Source organism: Octopus bimaculoides, chromosome 14 (genome assembly GCF_046866305.1).
Source record: "Octopus bimaculoides isolate indiv1 chromosome 14, ASM4686630v1, whole genome shotgun sequence".
Classification (NCBI taxonomy): Eukaryota; Metazoa; Mollusca; class Cephalopoda; order Octopoda; family Octopodidae; genus Octopus; species Octopus bimaculoides.
In genome coordinates, this window is record NC_142941.1 from 2,983,545 (window position 1) to 3,005,054 (window position 21,510).

Here is a 21,510-nt window from a genome sequence, read left to right on the forward strand (position 1 = left end):
TTTATTGACCCTGAAAGGATGAAAGGCAAAGTCGGCCTCAAAAGAATTTGAACTCAGAATGTAAAGACAAATGAAATACTGCAAGGTAATGTAGACTGTGACACCTATCGAACCCATACAGTTTGGAAAACTGATATATTGATGATAATAATGACAAGAATGACAATGATTATGGTGTGTGTGTGTGTGTGTGTGTGTGTGTGTGCGCGCGCACGCGCGCGTAGCAATCTGAAATAGAATATGTATGGTTGCTATATAGTTTGATGAGAATGTCTATCTATAAAATGGTGCGTGTAGATGAAAAGCTACTATTAGGCTTTCTTACAGATCTAAATAACAATAAGAATATTCAACATAAAAAATAGATTTATCATTGGCATAGATAATGTGTACGGTGTACTTATTAAAAGTAGTGATGTCAACTGAATAGTGAGAAACATTCTACACATGAAATTGTCAACAAAATGCTGAGAAAATTTCTGCTAATGACATCATCAACAGAACAGTGCTAAACTTTCAACTAATGAAGTTGTAGTATACTGGAAGACCATTTTTTTTTTTTTACTTTTCTTGCTATCGATGACTATTAAAGTAGTATTGTGAATTTCTTTTGTCATATGTAACCATTGATAACATTCTAATAGGCATTCTGGAAGAAAGATTACAACTAATTTGTTTGTAGTTAAATAGTTTGGGGCTAGTTTACCACTGATTTAGTCCCTTTGTTCACAATGAAATTGGATGGGTACTTTGCAAGCACATTTTTTCTCCCTGAATGTCAATTATCTTCCTTTTATAAATAACAGTAGAACTTTGATGGTGTTGCTTAAGGGGTCAGATCTGTGTGTTTTGTTAGATTCTACATCATTTTCTTCACTGATGTTATTTTACTTGTGCTGGCTCTGTAGTTAACTATCATTTCACTTGCAAGTCATGCATGTTGGAAGAGCTGACATTTTAATTTTTTTTATTTATTTTTTTATTTTACTGTCATTCTGAATATCTTCCTTCCAGTAAAATTCTGTGGTTAATTCTTTTCATGGACCACTACAGCATTTCATACAGAAACAGATACCTCTAAACTTTCCATTATATAAAAATAAACATGAAAGTGAACAGTGTTTCAATATATTCAACAAAGTTCTAATACTTTATGTGCATGCATGTGTGTGTGTGTGTGTGTGTGTGTGTGTGTGTGTGTTATAAAAGAAAGAATCCTACTTTTCAGAAGTAAACTGTTTAGCATTTCTTTTGTTTCTTAGCCTGAGGTATGCTAAGTTACAGAGAAAACACAGGAGTGGGAGGAAAGTAATGAACAAAGAACCAGGCAGATAGTTTACTTAGCTAAGTAGTAGTGTGAAGGAAATTTGTAAATATTCTAAGAGATATGATATGTGATAAGTTTATGATAGCAAGAGGTCTTAAAATAATCAGAAAGTAAACAGTTGGAGAAAATTGGTGTGTTTTTGTTAGTGGCTTGGTTAGAATAAAAGGGTTGCACTCATGGCCTGAAAGATCAATGAGGACGACATGGTAGAACAACTGCAAGATGTCAACTGGAGGGAAAATATGGATAGGGAAGGGGTTCCAGAGAAATGATGTTTGAGGAAAAAGGGTTAAAAAAAGTTGTTAATATGGCACTTAGGATTGAGGTAGGCACAATTTAAGTAAGAAGAAGTCATTATAGTAGAGCTAGAAGAGGGAGAAAACTTGTAATGATAGCTATAAGAAAGGAAAATGAAGTGTTGTTATAGAGTTAGAAGATTCATAAAAGAGAAAGTAACATTGTCCACCAAATCAATGAACAAACTATAAAAATTAGTTAAAAATTAACGAGACAGACACATTTTAAACTTCTCTAGTCTAATTGCCTTATGATATTTAGGAGAGGAAGTTATCTGTTCAACTTAATAAGTTAAATATGACAGGCTTATCAATAGTGATTAGCATAGCTTCACAAACTGCTAACAAGACAGGAATTAAAAATATTTAAATCTAAAAATCACAGATAACAGAAATGCTAAAAATAGCTCGAAATAGAATTGAGCCATAGGAAGTTTAGTTGACTACAAATGTGATAAAACATACATTTTCTGTTGGTAATTAGATAGATCTGAGAGGTGTACTTCACCAAATACTTATTCTGAGCAAAGGACTGTAATTTGCATTTCTTGATCTAAAATTCATTTGATAGAGTGGGTTCAAAAATAATAAAAAATAAGAAGGGGGTGAATCAATAACTGACATATTAGTAAAATCCTCACAACTAAAATTCAAAATTTAGAATCCACAAAGATTCTGTAAACTTTTTAAATCTAGGGAAAATAATCTGTTAATCTGTGTCAAGAAAACTGAAGGTAAGGTGTGACTTCACTGATAGGGGTATAATAGGGACATTGTTGTAATAGGGTTTATAGTGGTTTGGAGAAGTTTCCTGATGAAAAGATGAAGCACATTTCAATATGAAAAGATTATTCATGTTAAATTATGTAAGAACAAAACAAATGAAATACAGATAAACGTGAAAGTGTGAATGACACAGTGGGTGTATAATAGGAATTTGAAGGACGGTTTCAATGCAGATTATTATGTGAATAAGATATGAAGTATTGATGTGTCCATATAAAGAAGAAAGCTAAGTATATGCAATAAGAATAAATCATACAACCTGGTTAACATTGCAAACATGTTTGACTTTTAACAACATGATAAAATTGTGAGATTTACTTCAAATATATAATCAAATTATTAACTCTTTTCTCAAGAATTGTGAATGTTTGCACAGAAAAACAAAGCTATAAACTGATTTATTGTTTAAATTATTATTCTAAGCATGCTTGAAATTAGATTACACTAAATATTCATAGAAAGATGTTCTAATCTATAATTGGGATAAACATCTCTTTGTGTTCTTGTCTTTATTAATATTCAATAGACATTCATAATACAAATAATAAGCTCTAAAAGATCATATTCTGTAAAGCTTTTATCAATGTATTGTTACATTTTTATTCTCCCTAATATGTATCAGCATGTTTCATTTTATTCACTATTCAGTCAACAAACAATAAATATGATTCAGTTTATCACAAATAAAAATGGATTAATGAAGATTTGTAATTAGTTAATATATTCAGATAAAAACTGGTTCCACAGAGACAAGCTACAAACAATCAGAATTTGATGAAATAGTGGTATGTATGTGTAAGTGCCAAATAAAGATGTTTGAAACCCTTCATAAACGATAACTTAATTATATCATTTCATTTATTAACAGCTGATGTTTTATTTATAATTTGAATGAGTAATAGAGTATCCTCTCTTATAAATTTTATTTGAAAATTTTGACTTATCTATTGAAAATCTTGGTTTTTTTTCTTACCCATAAAATCATGTTCACATTGTAGTTATATATAATAAATTGAATGAAACCCTGTGAAATGAAAAGCATAATCAGTTGCAGAGGAATCTGAGCTCAATATGTAGGTAGATAAAGCGAAAAATTGTAAAGCATTTAACCCTATTTATTTTCCCTTTCTGGTACCTTTCATAGCAAGTAATATTGGTTCAGAAGAAATAAAACATTACAAAAATAAAGATATTAAAATCAAAAGGTATCAAACAATTTCAGTAAAGTATATGTTGGTATAAATGGAATTCATCAAATTTGACATAACTGGAAATAGTATAAATGCACCCTTAAAAATACAGTATTATTTTTACATTGAAGTTGTCTCTAGTTGCAAAGAGGCTTGCATTATATGAAGGAAGAGAATTGGTAAGAACTCGTTATCATGGTTTTAATGCAAGCATTGTCATTATTTAACTCTGGATCAGAACTGATTGATCATATCTATGATCAAATATATGCAAGCTATGACCATCTAGTCTTTTTATATAGGAAGTAATTCAAAGGAGATTTGACAGCAATTTCTATCATGGCAGTACCTTTGTAGGTTAATGTACAAGCAATGTATATATACAAGACGTTGTGGATCTCTGGCAGTTTGGCAGAGAAGTAGGACTTTGTGTATATGAATAGTTCAGTGGTTTGAAAAAATTTCATGATGAAAAGATGAAGAAAGTATCAAGTAGGAAAATGTAATTCATAAAGAACAATATAAGTGTGTATGATAAATATGATACTGACGAAGGTGGAATTTGAGAATGCTCCAGTGGAAGTATACCAGGAGAGACATCTGTGATGTTGATGACTGATGAGTGCAGAATAAGAAAGGTGCTATGTACCAACAAAAGAGGCTATTTCAGAAAATGACTAGAGGAAACTAAGGAAAAAGTGAAAATATCAGATATGATGCCAAACTTCTAGACTTCACATTGAGATGACAAAGAATCATGCCAGTATACTACATAGCAGACCTGTCTGACCCATATCAGCACAGAAAAATGAATGATTAATATAATTGAGGATATTGGTGATAGTAAATGATTAGGTCACTGCATATTTAAGACCTTTTCATAATTACGTTAGTTTGATTAACAGATAGCAAGATCATTAAATATATTAGCTTATAATAAATGAGATAATATAAATTAACCAATGAATTTTGGCAAATATGTATTCTATAAATTTTATGTTGAATATTATACAGCCTTTGGACTGAAACACATAAAAGAATAAAAGAATATCTAAATAATTCAACTTTCTTTTCACCTATATGATAAAACGCTGCTTTAATTATTCTTTGTAACATTAAGTATCCAAATGACACTTTCTATTGTGTTTAAATTCTAAACAAACAGAAGTATTGTGTCAAACAAATAAAGACAAAAATATTACATTTTGATCAAATTTTTCCATCTTATTTGAAAAGAGGGAAAACAACAGATATTAACAGTAAAGCTGTAAATTCATATTGTCAACTAGATATGTATTAGTAAAAAGTCATTTTCAAAGTGTGTATCTTAATCTTTGTCATATCTGGGGTTTTTTTCCATTCACCATTATTTTCCCCTTCTTTCTTTTCATCTTCTCAAGTGTGCTTATCTACATTCAACTACATTTGTAGTTCTAATTTTCATCTTTTGGCTTTGGTGAAAAGTGAAAGGTAATAATAACAATAATGTAAAATAAACAACTTGTCACATTTGATTATATTAGTTTAACATTTCCAGTACACAACATTTAAATTACAACTGAATATTATGAAGAGTAAACATCTTTGGAATGTTTCAGAATACTATTGATAGATTTTTGGGTTTATTAATGTCTTACTACACAAAATAATATTTCAGAATTTCATTCCATTGTCAGTCTGTCCCTTTCAGTGTGTGTGTGTGTGTGCATGTTTGTGTGTGAGTTTATGAGAGAGAATGATTGTAAATGTGAATGTGTATATGAAGGGCTGTATGAATGTGCATGTGTGTACTACTGCTACTGCAAGTGTGTATGAAGACTAGAACCTTGAGAGGTTGGGAGTTCTAAATAAGAAACCATATGAGTGTCTAAAAGATAACCTTTTCACTTTTCTTATTGATTCACCAATATTTTGACAGGTCATCTAGCAAGTTTACTTTTATTGTTTGTTTGTTTTCAGAATCCCAACAAGGTCTTATCTATTTTTTCTTGATAAAATTACTATATTTATTGAATCTAGTGTTTTGCTTAGCTTTTATCTTTCTCTAGAGCAATCTTGCCATTTGAGAATGAAGTAAGCAATTATTAACTAGGCTTGTGGTTATATGTATCTTCTATAAATGTAATAAATGTAGTCTATTATTATTAGTTTCTGTATGTTTTTGAAATTAAGTTTCTAATATGCTTCATTTAATTGTTTGGGTATGTATGTCTGTGTCAATGCAAGGTGAATTTAAACTGATTTAGACTATTAAGACGTTTCTGAATTTGATATGTATTTTTTTAAAAACTTAGTTATTGCATAATTAAGTCATCTTTATTCTTGGACAATATAAATTTTATGGTCAAAATTAAACCAGTCTTTTTGTCATAAATTCCTCTTGATGAATCCTTAACTCTTATATGTACCTCTAAGGTTGAAACACAAGCACAATCATTTACAATTAAACTTAATATATTATCAATGTCAAGCATTTATGCTTACTATATTTTTGATAATCTTACTGCCTTTCCTTTCCTATATCATCTTTTTAATGGCCCAGAATTATCAAGCAATTTGTTTTCCCTAATATCATACTAATATTATTATTACAAAGATTTAGAACCCTTTCTTCTCTTTAATGTGTTTGTTAGGTACTACTCTTTTACACTAATTATCTCCATCATAGATTCCCTTTAATATACATATGACTGTGTGGTAAGAAGCTTGCTTCCCAACCACATGGTTTAGGGTTCAGTCCCTCTGCATGGCACCTTGGGCAAGTGTCTTCTACTATAGCCTTGGGCTGACCAAAGCCTCAGGAGTGGATTTGGTAGACAGAAACTGAAAGAAGCCCATCATGTATATATCTAAGTGTGCATGTCTTTGTGTCTGTGTTTATCCCTGCCCATCATCACTGTTTGACAACCGGTGTTGGTGTGTTTACATCCCATAACATAGCAGTTCAGTAAAGGAGACTGATAGAATAAGTACTAGGCTTAAAAAATAATTCCTGGGGTCGATTTGTTCAGCCAAAACCCCTCAAAGTGGTGCTCCAGCATAGCCACAGTCAAATGACTAAAACAAGTGAAAAATAAAAGAAAGAATCTATCTACCTTTACTTTAATATATATACATATCCTACAACCTATTTTGTATGTGTGTATCTATGTAGGTGTTGTAGAATGAATGAATTGATGAATAGAAATTTGCGTTAAATACTATGGTAATGTAAAAAGTGTTGAGTCACCCTCACTAACTCTCCAATTTGTTTAATCATTGTTATGGTGAATGGAAGATAGTAAATGGGCAAAGTTGTGAGAAGATTGGATAGTATGTCTTATATTTGTTCTAGCTATATGTGTTATGAGTTCAAATCCCTCCAAGAGTTGCTTTCCCTTTCATCACTTCAGGATTAATAAATAAAGTACCAGTTAAAAACTGGGGTTTGTTTCCTCTTTCTCTCAGAATTGGTAATGGCAAAGGGGCCATAAAATAAATGTTTACACTATGGGCCCCCTTTAATTCCTTTACAATCATTGTATGGACTAAATAAATAAGTGTGATGACTGGATACTTTGCCTTCTTTTGTTGCAAGTGAAGTAACATTTATAAACTTTTGAATATGAACTCATAAAATCTTCATCAGCCAATCATATTTCTTGATCAAGTTAAAATGATTATATCAATAAGATGCTTGATCAACTTTTGTAGAGTCTTTTGAATTTAACTAGTATATTCCTGGTACTTATTAATCGCAGAAAGAATTCAACGTTAAACAGAAAGGAAAAACATCACATATTCTAACATATTCAGTCTGATGTACTGTTGTCAAGATGATCTCCTCCACCCTTTTGACATACTACAGATTATGATATCTAAACAGAGAGATTCTGATGTCTGATTATACAGTTTTGAAAGCTTTTCAAGCAATGACCTGAACTGAAATATATACAACACATGTTTATGTAATGCACCATCCCAACTCAAATAGATAAAATGTTTGAACTGAAATTTTTCACTTGAGTAGATATCTGTATTTGATATTCAAAATGGAATTGTATTTACATTATCACCACAGACAATTCAAGCTGAAGAGATATCTCCAATAGTTTACATTGGTGTATATGATGGCAGCTTAGTTATTGATATTTGGCTTGGATTTTTATGGAACTAACTCTGTGCTTAAATTTTGAGGTTTGCATATTTCCAAACATTGTTCTTATGTCAGGAAAATAATTAATTTAAACTGTCCTAATAATATAAAAAAAATAAGGAGGCTGATTCATCTCATTGTACATGGCCATAATGCATATTGACAATAAGGGGGTTGGGCCAAGGTAAAGTGTGATGGCCACAATACAGCTCTGGAAACAAACCATGGATGAATGGCCCTTTGAATAATTTATAAAAAGATTCCACTAACTATAATATTATTCTATTATTGTATATTTATGTAATGCTTTAAATAAACTCCATCTATTAAGACATATAGCATTTATATTATTCATTAAGTAGTTGACTGAGAAAGTATGGATTGAAATTGTAGACGTAATCTGTTATAGGCAACATTTATTCATAAGATAATTGATAAGCCTGGAACAATGTAAAAAATAATTTATTATAGACATAACATTTACATTATTTGTAAAATAATTGACTGACAAACAAATATTTTAGATTAAGTGTTTTATATATATATATTACTGATACTTTTCCTAAGAATCCACAGCTCAGTTGCATTTCATTCACTGAGGCTGTGGGTTCAAGTCCAGCCATATGCAATTTTCTGTGATATCAAAGTAAAGATGTCATAGAACATAAAATTTGTTAAAACCTCATTGTCACAGTTGTAAAGTAACAAAATAATATTATAAATAATGTCTACAATTTTATTCTCAGTGGCTTTATTATTATTATTATTATTATTATTATTATTATTATTATTATTATTATTCTAATAGTCCTGGGTGAAGAAAAGACTGAGAGACTGGCACCTACAATGACATCAGGCACTCACAGCCCTCTACCATTTGGGCAATTTCCACTTTAGAAATTTATAGAAGATTAGTGGTGGGGAAGTGAGATGACATTCTTGGGGAGACTCTGGATGCTGACAAAAATAAGCTGGCTAGTCTGTTCTAGAGGACGTTTTGGTCAGGAACTATCATAGATAATTTCCAGATGTCCTTGGCCTGGCAGTGCTATCAAGGGGCACTACCAGTTTGAGATAAACTCTACAAGCACAGAGTGCTGTCAGACGGGCTTTTGGGATATACCTTTAGCTTTAGGTTACTTTCTACAGCTTAGAAATCATTATTTAAACAGGGAAGAGTTGAGTTCACAAGGAGAAACATATGAAAAAAATTTGGTTATAAATATTTGAAACTATATGATTATCTTATTTGGAATAAACTTGCAAATCAGACTATGTCAGATAAAAGACTAAAGTGTTTCCATTTTTTAATTCCAGGTTTATTTTACCGTTGCATCTGAAGTCTTCATACTACAAAGTGGAATATGTTGATGAAAATATGGTTTTCATTTTCATTTCTACATGTTTCTTTGTGTGTGGACCTTATTTATCATGTGAAAGAAGAAAGAAGTCCAGCTACATACATCGGCGACATTGCAGCTGACTCTCAGCTACTGGGCAGTGTTTTACCTGGAGACAGCAGGCTGATAGCATTCAGCCTGTTGCAAAGAATAGGTTCTCAACTGTTCAATGTCACCAAATCAGGAAAACTGTACACTGCTCAGAAACTGGATGCAGAGACTTTGTGTACATATAATAAAGAATGTTTTAAAATTGTCAAAGCTGCTGTCCGAAAAGCCAAGACTTTTATGAGAATTCTAAAAATAAAAGTAATAATAGAAGATGCCAATGATCATCAGCCTGAATTTCCTGGTAAAAGTATTAGCATAGAATTCTCTGAAAATGATCGCAAAGGAGCAAGAAAATCAATCCCTAATGCCATAGATAGAGATGTAGGCATTCTCAATTCACAAATTCATTATCAACTTGAAAAGCTTCATGAGGAACCATTTTCATTATTTGTTTCGAAAAGAGCAGATGGTATATCCACCCTTGAAATTGTTTTAGATCAGACACTAGACAGAGAAGTAAAAAGTAACTACCACATTCAACTTATTGCTAGTGATGGTGGTTCACCTACTCAAAGAAGTTCCTTAGTGGTTCAGATTTCTATCAAGGATGAGAATGACAACCGACCAATTTTCTCCCAGAAAATATATAATATTTCAATTAGAAATATGCCAAACATTCATTTACCTGTTGCTGTTTTATCTACAACAGATCTTGATCAAGGACAGAACAACAAAGTTTCATACTTCTTTAGTCCAATGACTTCTGATGTAGTAAAAAGTCATTTTAGTTTGAATAAGACTACAGGAGAGATATTTTTACAAAAAAATTACAACCTTGATGAAAAGCTTACATATAAATTATATATTGAAGCCAGAGATGCAGGGAGCCCTCCTCTCAGTTCTATAGCAACAGTTCTAGTAAATGTTATCAACCAACACAACAATCCTCCAACCATTGATATAGATTTTGTTTCAGCTCTAAGTGATGACACAGCAACTATCTCTGAGGATATCAAAGTTGGTAGTTTCATTGCCTATGTGATGGTCACTGACAACGATGTAGGACATAATGGTCAGGTCAGCTGTGATATCAAACATGAAAAATTCAAGCTCTTAGCAATGGGTTCTAAAGAGTATAAAATAGTAATGAAAAGTCAAGTGGATAGGGAAGCTGAGGATCACTATGATATTACCTTGTCATGTGAAGACAAAGGATCCCCTTCTCGCAAAGTACAGAAAAGATTTTTTCTACAAGTGATGGATGTTAATGATGTTCAACCACACTTTATCTCAGATTCTTTTAAATTTCTTACATTTGAAAATGAGAAAGATAAGTTTCCAGTAGGTTATATCAATGCCACAGACCCAGACCTAGGATCTGGAGGTCAACTAACATATACTTTGTTTGGTTACAATGGAGACTTTCTTCCTTTCCAAATCACTGATTCAGGATTCATATCGACATCTATGTCACTTGATAGAGAAAAACAACATATTTATGAGTTTAAAGTTTTAGTTAAGGATAAAGGAAGACCATCTCTGAATAACACAGCAAATATCACCATTGAAATTTTAGATGAAAATGATAATGCCCCTTATTTTACATTTCCTAGTGTTAATCCTTTTAGTCTTGATGTCCACTATCATCCCCAAAGTAATAATGACATCACAGTTCTGAAAGCCTCTGACAGAGACAGTAGGGAAAATGCTTTCTTGAGATATGAAATTCTAAAAGGAAACAACAATCGGTTATTTGTAATCAATTCTTACACTGGCACTTTGTCTTTCTCTCGAAAAGTTTACCAAAATGATGCTGGATCATATCAACTGCAGTTTAGGGTCAAAGACAGTGGTACTCCAGTTCTTTCAGCATCAGTTACAATGTCTTTGACCTTAACTGTTAGTAACAAGACATCTCCATCATTAACTGCTGTTCAAATACAATCTGACAGTATGATTGATGTAACGTGGGTAATTATAATTGTAGTTTCAGCTGTGATAATATCTGTGGCAATTGTGATTTCTATAACGCTCTGTGTTGTCCGATGCAATAATGGAAGAAATGGCTCTGTGAGAGCTCGGGGAAACCCTCCATATCAATCTCGCACAGAAATGAGACAGCTGATCTATCAAACTACTACTACCCCTAGCAGCATGCACCCAGAAGAGATGCTTAACAGAAATAACCAGTCAAATAGATCTAGGAACCAATTTCAGCCAGAAGAAGGCCCACAAATGGAATGGAAAACATCAACAATTATGAGAAGCCTCCCAAAAGTTTCTAAGGTAAGCTATCTAAACTCACTCATTCATAAACGTATAAGTACTCTTTCACTCTTTTACTTGTTTCAGTCATTTGACTGTGGCCATGCTGGAGCACCACCTTTAGTCAAGTAAATCGACCCCAGGACTTATTCTTTGTAAGCCTAGTACTTATTCTATCTGTCTCTTTTGCCAAACCGCTAAGTTATGGGGACATAAACACACCAGCATCTACTCCTAATATGAAAAAGGATTATCTAATTTCTTCAAGATAATGAAAATTAAATTGATACTGTTTGTTTAATTTTTTAAAGACTTTCATTATTTAATATCTACTTCAATTTGACTACTGTATCAAAACCAAAATCAGAAAATTGATATTAATCCAATTATTAACAAACATCTCATTTCACTTTACTTTGCTTTAGGGCGTTGGTCAAACTAATGAAAGGAAACCTCAGTAGCCACTTCATGTAACTACTTCACTTGTTTCATTCAATCATTCTAATCACTTCTCTCATATGAGATGTATAATGCTGAATGGTGTTATTACTAGCCATAAAAGAACTTTAATTCCTATCTCAGGTAAATATTTCTAATAGACTGCATAACACAAATGGGATATATAACAATTAACTGTCTTTGCTTATATGAAGATAATTAAAGAATTCTATATAGTCTGTGATTTGGAAATTGACTGTTTGTTAAACAACTTTACAAAATTCCAACATTCAGTATTGTTTGCTTAGATTGCAGATGTTGAGATATAGAAAATATTAGGAATATAAACCAGAAATATAGTATTAACACTTATTAAATATCATTAAAAGATATTGTCTATATTTCTTTTTGAACTAGAGTTGTGAACCTGAAGTAATTTAATTATTTTATTTATTTCTTCATCTTGTTCTTTTTCTAACTCCCCCTTTTTTTTTTTACCTGTTCCATTGTTCTTACTTTGGTTTTTCATATTTAACCATCTAGTTAGTCAACCCTATTCATCCCTTTCTCCACCTCTCTGACTCATATTTTCATTTCACTTCATTTCTCATTTCTTTCTCCATTAATAAAACACAAGTAATGTTTTACATTGTTTTCTTATGACAATATCTATATTTTTTCATGATTTTCTTTTGACAATATGTTTTGTTGACCAAACTTAGTACCATTTAACATACAACAATCATAAAATGTCCTCAAATTATAAATAATTGTATGCAAAAACAAATGGAATATCCAGCTGATTTTCATTTCTTTTCTTTTATCTCAGCAATAGGGGATGGAGTGAAACCTATATAATAAGCAGCTATATCATCCATATAATGTGAACAGGGCAACAACTATGTCAAAATAAAATATATTGCTTGCTTCTCAATATAATCAGTTTTCTTAGCAGCTCCTCTTTGATATTCTTTCTCTGTAACTTGAATAGGTAGTCATTATCAAAGTATTGTCTTTATTGATGTATATTGATTTTTCAGCTATTGCAATACAACATCAAATAATTTTCAGATAAACTTAGCAGAGGTCAAAAATTCTCAAGTGGAAAAGATACTCTACAGTCTAGACTGTCTATGGTATATTTTAAAGATAAGTTTTGTGACGAAAGCCATTCTCTTTTGATGTGTTTCTTTGATCAAAGTGGCTTCGTGTAAAAGACTTGGATGATGGGTGGAATACATTAGATTCTTTCTTCTGGTAGTTTGTTATAGTGACTGATCAAGCAATTTATGGTGGTGAAGTCTTCAACTAGAATTGATGACACAGATGAAGATTCATGGTGAAATAAATAGCTATAACTTGATTATTTTTTTTTATGTTATATTTTTAGATAATGAATCCAGAAACATCTTATTGAGAATTGATAATGGCATATTGTTCAGTGATTCTTTATATTTAGTGTTCAATGTTTATGATTTATCATTTGCAGTAATAAAGTTATATATATATTAAATGTAGTCTGTCACAAGTTAAAACTAGCTGGTTCTTTTCTTTTGCATATTATACAACAAATAATGATACAATTAGCCATTACACTAATTTCAAGATTTTGTTTAATAGCACTTTCAAATTCACAAATTCAAAAGTGTTCTAATTTTCCCAATAAGATTAGTATAACAAAGTGTAAAGAATTAAACTTTTAATAACAATATTACTTGATGTTTAGATATTTATGATTGAGAGGTCAGTGAAAATTGCTTGAGACAGCGGTAGTTATGAAAATGTGAGAAAGAAAAAAATTAAGACATGTATAGTAATATCCTCTTTTGTGGATTAATTTAATCCATAATAGAAGAAAAGGATATTAACAAGTTCATATTTATATTCATGTGTGTGTTTCTAAGAGTTTATTGATATGGTCTTCTGTGGAAAATAATATCAAGAAAGATAATATCATTAATTATTTCAGATGAGAAGAATAATAAAGTTTCTGGCTGTCAGTTAACATATTCAATGTCTCTCATGTAAAAAATGAAGCCAAACGTTTTTATAATTCACACTTAGTAGTCAGGAAATTAAATATTTGAGAATGATAATAAGAACAAGTTTAAATCATGCAGTGTGCAAAATCAATAGTTATGAATCTATTAACTACAAACGAATCTTAAGTAATAGAGAACATAAATTTAAATTTAAAATAGCAGTAAAGTAATAAATGTAAATATTTGTGAATAACTGTATGCATTTGTAAATTTGCATGTATTGAGACAAGGAAACTGAATGAAAACTTTGAGTTGATATTTTATAACAGAGAAATAAATTCATGTTGAAACAAAATTATTTTCCAAATATGAATACATAAAAATATGTTCAGCAACTACTGGACTATATTTACCATTTTTAAGGAGATATTTTGTATATTTAGCATGAAGCTTGGTTTTGTCTACAAAGTTTTAATATGGTGGATTCAGTGTAAGCCAATTTGTCATTCTTTAGAATTTATTATAGAAGCTCATAAACACAATAGTCTGGTGAGTGTATGCATTTTGAATTTGCTTAGGTGTTTAGGTCCTGATCAGCTCTGACTGAGTAGACTTACAATCAAAGACATTTGTGCATGTAGAAGTACCCTCTCTAATGTATTCTGTCCTTACTTAAGATAGTAAGATGTGATTTAAGGGAGATTTACCTGTTATTCTTTGGAGCCAAAACAACCAGGTGATTGGCTTGGAGGTGTTGCAGTTATCCCAGATACATTGTTAATGTTTCTATGTGTTAAACATAGAAATATTAACTTGAGTCTTCCTCATTGCCTTGTGCCTTCCTTCAGCTCACCATACATCAGTTGTCTGCTCCAGGCAGCTCCAAACACAACAAAACCTAAGCCAGCCATCGCCATCGATGGGGTTGAGCTGAATTGTGTGGAAAGCTTCAGGTACCTAAGTGGCATCATCTCTACAGATGGTTCACTGGATAAAGCGATCACATCCAGGATCCAGAAAGCCAGCCAAGCACTCAATAGACTCAGAGCTAAAGTACTATCAGAGAAAGGCATGTTGCTGTCCATGAAACTTAAAATATACAAAGCTGTCATTCTCTCCACATTGCTGTAAAACATGGACTCTATACCAGTGGCACATCAGGCAGCTGGAACAGTTCCATACAAGATCACTGCACACAATCATGGGCATCCACAGGGAGGACAGAGTCTCCAACCAAGATGTTGTTGGTTAGTTCAAGCAATAACAACTACACTGGAGTATGGTGCTTCTTTTTGTGGAAAGACTCAGTAACTTAGATCAGAAAGTTCATCTATTTCACAGATCTCATTATGTGGTGGCTGCTAATCCATGGTCATATGCTAAGGCAAATCATACAATGAATATTTCTGAATGAAGTGCAAGTGTAATGGGTTGTTGTTTTTTTTGTGCTACAGTTAATAATTCAACAATGATGTGATATTTGACAAAAGGTAACTGTTGTTAAGAACTCTAAGCTCTCTGTATCAGCTAGACAAAGCCATCACTGAAAGACATTCTTCATAATCTACAGAGATTACTGAAGGGTGCATATATGTATCAGACTTTCGCTCCCTCTTTGCATCCATTGTAGGTATATATCATTTAGATCAGCCTGTAGTTATGAATTTAGAAGAATGCAAAAGTGTTCACATTTTTCCAGCAAAGTTTTCCATTTAACTTTCAATTTATTTATATTAGCATTAGTTAGATTCTGATATTAAACTGCATTAAGAATGGCCTTGTATTTTATCCTTCCATGATCAATGAAAGAAGTAACAAGCAATATATTGATGTTGATCCAATAACTATACATTACCATACCACACACACATACATGCATGGTTGTATAGAGATGTTAACCATGCTCATTGCTTCAAAGTCAGTGAAGTAGGATAAACACAAGCTGGAGACTGTGATGATGATTAATAATTGCAGAATTTTATGGGAATTTGCATTAAGAACTGACAATACTATTGAAGCAAGGAAACTAGATATGATAAAAAATGATAGGGAAAAAAAAATAGTGTAAGATCATAAACTTTGCAATACCATATGTTACCAAAGTGGAGATCAAGGAAATTGAGAAATATTAGAACCCAACCAGAAAGATAAACAGATGGTGAAACACGAAGGTGAAAATTGTTCCTATTGTAATTGGTGCACTTGACACAACACCCAAACTGCAACTTAAGAGGCTGAAGGATATTGGAATTGTGACATGTGCTCTCAGAAACGTTCAATCCTGATGATGTCATTCTCTGAACATAGGAACACAGGGTTTCCTTGTTTACATTTTGAATTTCTGTGTTTCTGCAGTCGTTTTCATTTTACATTTTGAACTTGAAGAAGACAGATGAGCTATCAAAATATCGTTCACACCCTTAAATAACTAATCTATGACAAATCACATCATCCTCTTCTTATTGTCTATTTATCTTTGTGAAGAGTTACATCAATCTTTAAAAAATATAATAATAATAATAATTTATAAATTTTAGTACAAGGCCAGCATGTTCAGTGGAGGGGGTTAGTCAATTATATTGACTCCAGTGTTCATCTGGTACTTATTTTATCAACTCTGAAAAGATGAAAAGCAAAGTCAACCTTGGGAGAAGTTTAACTTAGAACATAAAGATGGACAAAACGACACTAAAATATTTTGCCCCAGCATGCTAACAATTCTGCCAGGTTACTGCCTGAATTATAATAATAATAAAAATGGTTTCAAATTCTGGCATGAAACCAGCATTTTCAGGGGAGGGGAAAAGTTGAATACATTGACCCTAGTGTTTGACTGGTACTTATTTTATCAACCTAGAAAGGATGAAAGGCAAACTCAACCTCAGTGAAATTTGAATGCAGAATGTAAGGACTGATGAAATGCTACAAAATATTTTGCCCGACACACCACCTGAGTGACAATAATAATAATGGTTTCAAATTTAAATTCAGAATGTAGTAACAGGTGAAAAACCACTAAGCATTCTGTCCAGTGTGCTAACGATTTTGTCAGCTCACTGCCTTTATAATAATAATAATAATAATAATAATTACGATATATTCTTGTATATGTTTCAGCTTGTCAGTAGTGTCCATGCTAGGGCATTGATATTATATGACAATGATGGTAATGAAAACCCTTTCTAATTTAGATACAAGGCTAATAATTCTGAAGGGGGAGTATAGTTTATACCACTGACCCAAGTACTTGACTGATACTTATTAGTCTCAGTGGGGAATGAAAGACAAGTGCCGTAACTAAATAACACAAGCATTTTGTCCCCCTGCTCTAATGATTTTGCCAATTTACCATCTACTACTAATAAAAGGAATCTTTTCTTTATTAGCCTCAGGGCCTCAAAAAAATATAGAACTTTTCATGAGGGGTTACAAAGAAAAGACAGATGGCATGAAGCATGAAATGTGAAATGGAAAAACACATTTACAACCAGTAAGGGAGAAGATAAGAGATATTATACAATATATGGAAGAATACAATCAATAAGAATTCTAAAATATGTGCATGCATACATGCACATATATTTGAACAAAATAATTATAAAAAAGGCACAATAATTTAGACAAAATGTAATTTAAAGAACTAAAACTTGGAAGATCACTAGTTAAGTTGAGTTGCGTACTCCATGATTCTATTCAACCTTTTACTCAAACTGCATTTGAGTACAGCTGAATACATTATTTCACGTTTTTTAAAGTATTCAATGTTGTAACATCAATTAATTGTTTGTTTGATTTTTGAAGAATAGTGAACCTTAGTTCATCTTTTTCCTCTACATTCTCTTCATTGTTTTCTTGAGGGATTTTGCTGTTGTTTAAAAGAAATAGTTCCCTTTCACCTGTTTTCATTTGTTTTCATGCATAATTTTTCTGATTTGTTTCTCTTTCTTCCCTTTCATATTTTTCTCTTATTATTTCTTCCCCAATGAACTACATGAGATGAGCTGGTCATTCATCTGATTGTGATACAGGGTCTAAAGTTATTTCCTTTGCCATTCCCAGAGATTTTAGAGTTTTGGCTGGAAACTGTCTTTTCTTCTTTTCTTCTTTTTTTTCGTTTCTTTTTGTTGATGTTGCTCTTAATTTTCATTTTCCCTTATTTCTACTTAGTGTTCCTAGTTCTTCAGGGTATTCAGCTCCACAGTGTATTTTCTATTCTGTGTCATCAAATGCTTGCCCTTTGTCTTCACATTCTCTAGTGTGCATACTTCTGGTATTGCTCTGTGGCCTTCAGAGATCATTAGGACCGGCAAGTCCATTTTGACACCTCCTAGCTACAGGTCACTTTCCTTAATGCACTTTGTTGTGTAGCATGATTGTTTGTGGTAATCATTTTGGTTGTGAAAATGTGATGTGGGTAAATAAGGTTTTTAAAGTGTGCGAATCAAACATTTTTTTCCTGTTGTTGCTATCCAAGAGTACTGAGTGCAACCCTTCCTTTGGCAATTAACATTCTTTTTACTAGTCTTCCAAAGAAAATTCTGTTTGATAATGCTTGAAATGATCAAGTTTTGAAGAGATAATCAAAAGGACATCTTCACACTGAGAGTCAAATATAATAATAATAATGGTTTCAAATTTTGACACAAGTACATTGATTCCAAAATGATTAAAAGTAAAAATCAGCCTTGGTGAAATTTTAACCCAGAATGTAAAGACGGATGAAATGCCACTACACATTTTGCCGAGTGTGGCAATGATTCTGCCAGCTTGTGGCCTCATAATAATAATAATAATAATAATAACAACAAACAACTTTGGCACAAGGCCAGCAATTTCAGGGATATGGTAAGTTGATTACATTGACTCCAGTGCTCCAGTTTCTAAATAACATAACCTACACAAAATATACAAGACTAAGGTCCAGTTAATAACATAACTCACATTACACACATTCTAATATAACCACAGGCATATGGCATAGTGGTTAAGAGCGCAGGCTACTAACTCCAAGATTCCGACTTCGATTCCAGGCAGTGACCTGAATAATAATAATAATAATAATAACATCGAAAAATACCTTAGGAATGGGAACCCAGGTTCGAAATTTCCCAAAGACACCTGATGAAGCCTGGAGGGTAAATCAGCCGAAATGTTGTGTTAATAACAAACAAAATAGACAAATATCAGTCAAATGTAAATAATGTATATAATTCCTTATCTCTTAAATATAAGACTCTATTAAGAAACTAAATCTCATAGTAAAACAAAACAGTGCAATACACCAACAGGAGGAGGCTATGTACCTCTAATCATCACAAAAATAAGAACACACTGCTGCATACACCTCAGGAACACAGAAGTGCACCAGAAATTGCACAAAACTACAAAAAAAAAAACGTTTCAAAATTACAATAATCCTTTATACAATAAGCACAAAGCCTGAAATTTGGTAGGGAGGGAACTTGCCAGTAACATCAATCGAAGTACTCAACTGCTACTTATTTTATCAATCCCTAAAGGATGAAAGGCAAAGGTGACCTCAGTAGAATATTAACTCAGAACGTAAAACTAGAAGAAATACGAAGAAGTTTGTCTAGAAAGGTAACAATTCTGCTAGATCACTGAAAATATAAAAGGCGAAATCAACCTCAGTAGAATTTGAACTCAGAATGAAAAACCAGATGAAATGCCACTGAGCATGCAACCAGTTTTGCCTGCTTGCCACTATAGTATTTAGAATAATTTCTACATTATTATTTTTAGGTTTATACGATGAACCATTCCTTAGAAAACAAAGGGGTCGTTTCTATTACTGATTTACGTTAATACTTTTAAAGCATGATGTTGCTTGAGTACTGGCAGAGTTATGTCCCTTCATTTTCTCTTCACCACAAAAGATGTAATCATCATCATCATCATCATCGTTTAACGTCCGCTTTCCATGCTAGCATGGGTTGGACGATTTGACTGAGGACTGGTGAAACCGGATGGCAACACCAGGCTCCAGTCTGATTTGGCAGAGTTTCTACAGCTGGATGCCCTTCCTAACGCCAACCACTCAGAGAGTGTAGTGGGTGCTTTTACGTGTCACCCGCACGAAAACGGCCACGCTCGAAATGGTGTCTTTTATGTGCCACCCGCACAAGCCAGTCCAGGGGCACTGGCAACGATCTCGCTCGAAAATCCTACAGGAGCCAGTCAGGCGGTACTGGCAACGGCCACGCTCAAAATGGTGCATCTCATGTGCCACCCGCACAAGAACCAGTCCAGGGGCACTGGCAACGATCTTACAAGGAAATTTTCTATTTAACATATATGAGTGTATGTCTGTATCAGAAGATACTTGTATGTTTCTGTGCATGTTGGCAAATGCTTATTTGTGCGCGCGCGCGCGCGCATTTGTGTACAGGTGTATTTGGTGAGACTGCATTTGGATGTATTTGTATGTATGCATTCATGTGATGTCCTTACGAATCATAATTTTTGTCTCTAAAATGTTTTTTAAAATTAACTTATGTAATTTCATGTTATTTTACAAGAAGGAATCAGAATGTAAAAAAAACTTGTTGATGAAGCAAAGAAATGTCAATATGGTGGTGCTTTTTTTAGAGATGAAGGCTTAGATCAATGTGAAGAAATGGGAAAAAAAACCCCACTTATTTGGTTTTAAAGTGGTCTTAGAAAAGAGGTGCAAAAATATATAAAAGAATGAGATAAGGAATACAAGCTTATACATTTTAGACTTATATAACACACCTGAAAGTGAAGCAAAACTGAGTGCCAGTAGTAAACGAAATTGAGATTCAGTTTGTATTTGCAATAAAAGAAGACCATTTTAGTATTATGAAAGTTCAAACAAGTGGAGGTAAGCAAGAAAGTGTTAGCTACTGATAAACTAAATTCGATCTTCTTTGATAAGGACTAAAATATACCTACTGTTTATAAGTGTTGGGCTCTGTAATAAGGAGAATTTATGCCCAGATAAAATCAGTTGGGTAGTATATTTGTCATCCAGTTCAGTACCACTACCTGACCCCATGGGTACCTTTTGTAGAATCCACCCAATAACATTCAGGTCAGATCATTGATCTGAGGATGACCTAACATTTCTCCCACCAGTCTCAGAAACCCTGCAAAACCCTCACCTTCTTCATTTAAAAAAAAAGATAAATAAAATATTCAATCAAAGTTATCTGGAAATAAATTCAGTTGTTATTGAAGTTCTGCTGACCATACTCATACACAGGATATCCAAGAAGAGTTGATAAAAATACTTAACCTCAGTGTCTATCACATAGATGAATACTTCAGTTTCCTAATGCTAAAATTATGTTAATGTTATTCAAGAGTATTTCTGTCATTGACTGCCAGGTTCAGTTAAAAAAGAAACATTGTAGTAGATAAACAGAAATGTCTTTAAACTAAAGCAGATAAGAAAGAAAATAGTTTAATTTTGAAAGTAGATACTGTGGCAGGTAAACAAAAGAAGTCTAGTAAAGTAGAAAGATAGACAAAACTAGCTGAGCAATATCCAAACATACTTATCAATACAACTTCACATTTTATTAGTTTTGGGATATATTTTGAGATTCTAAATCCATATCCTAGTAAACAATTGCTAATGTCTAGAGTATTATTCA

General features: G+C 32.5%; 1 protein-coding gene across 12 annotated transcripts in view; it reads left to right on the forward strand.

Annotated features, from left to right (window-relative positions):
* LOC106867369 (protocadherin-18) overlaps positions 1-21,510 on the forward strand; it is a 62,681-nt gene that overhangs the window by 32,634 nt on the left and 8,537 nt on the right. For 10 of the 12 annotated variants that reach the window (XR_008265509.2, XR_016244189.1, XR_016244188.1 and 7 more), the window contains exon 2: positions 9,052-11,471. Coding sequence is in view for 9 of the 12 variants with exons in the window: in XM_014912220.3 (XP_014767706.1) it covers positions 9,099-11,471 (2,373 nt within the window). In the remaining 3 variants the exon portion in view is untranslated. Of the gene's footprint in view, positions 1-9,051; positions 11,472-11,875; positions 12,828-21,510 lie in introns of those variants that run through there. The other 2 variants (XM_089362161.1, XM_089362163.1) reach the window with 1 other exon arrangement.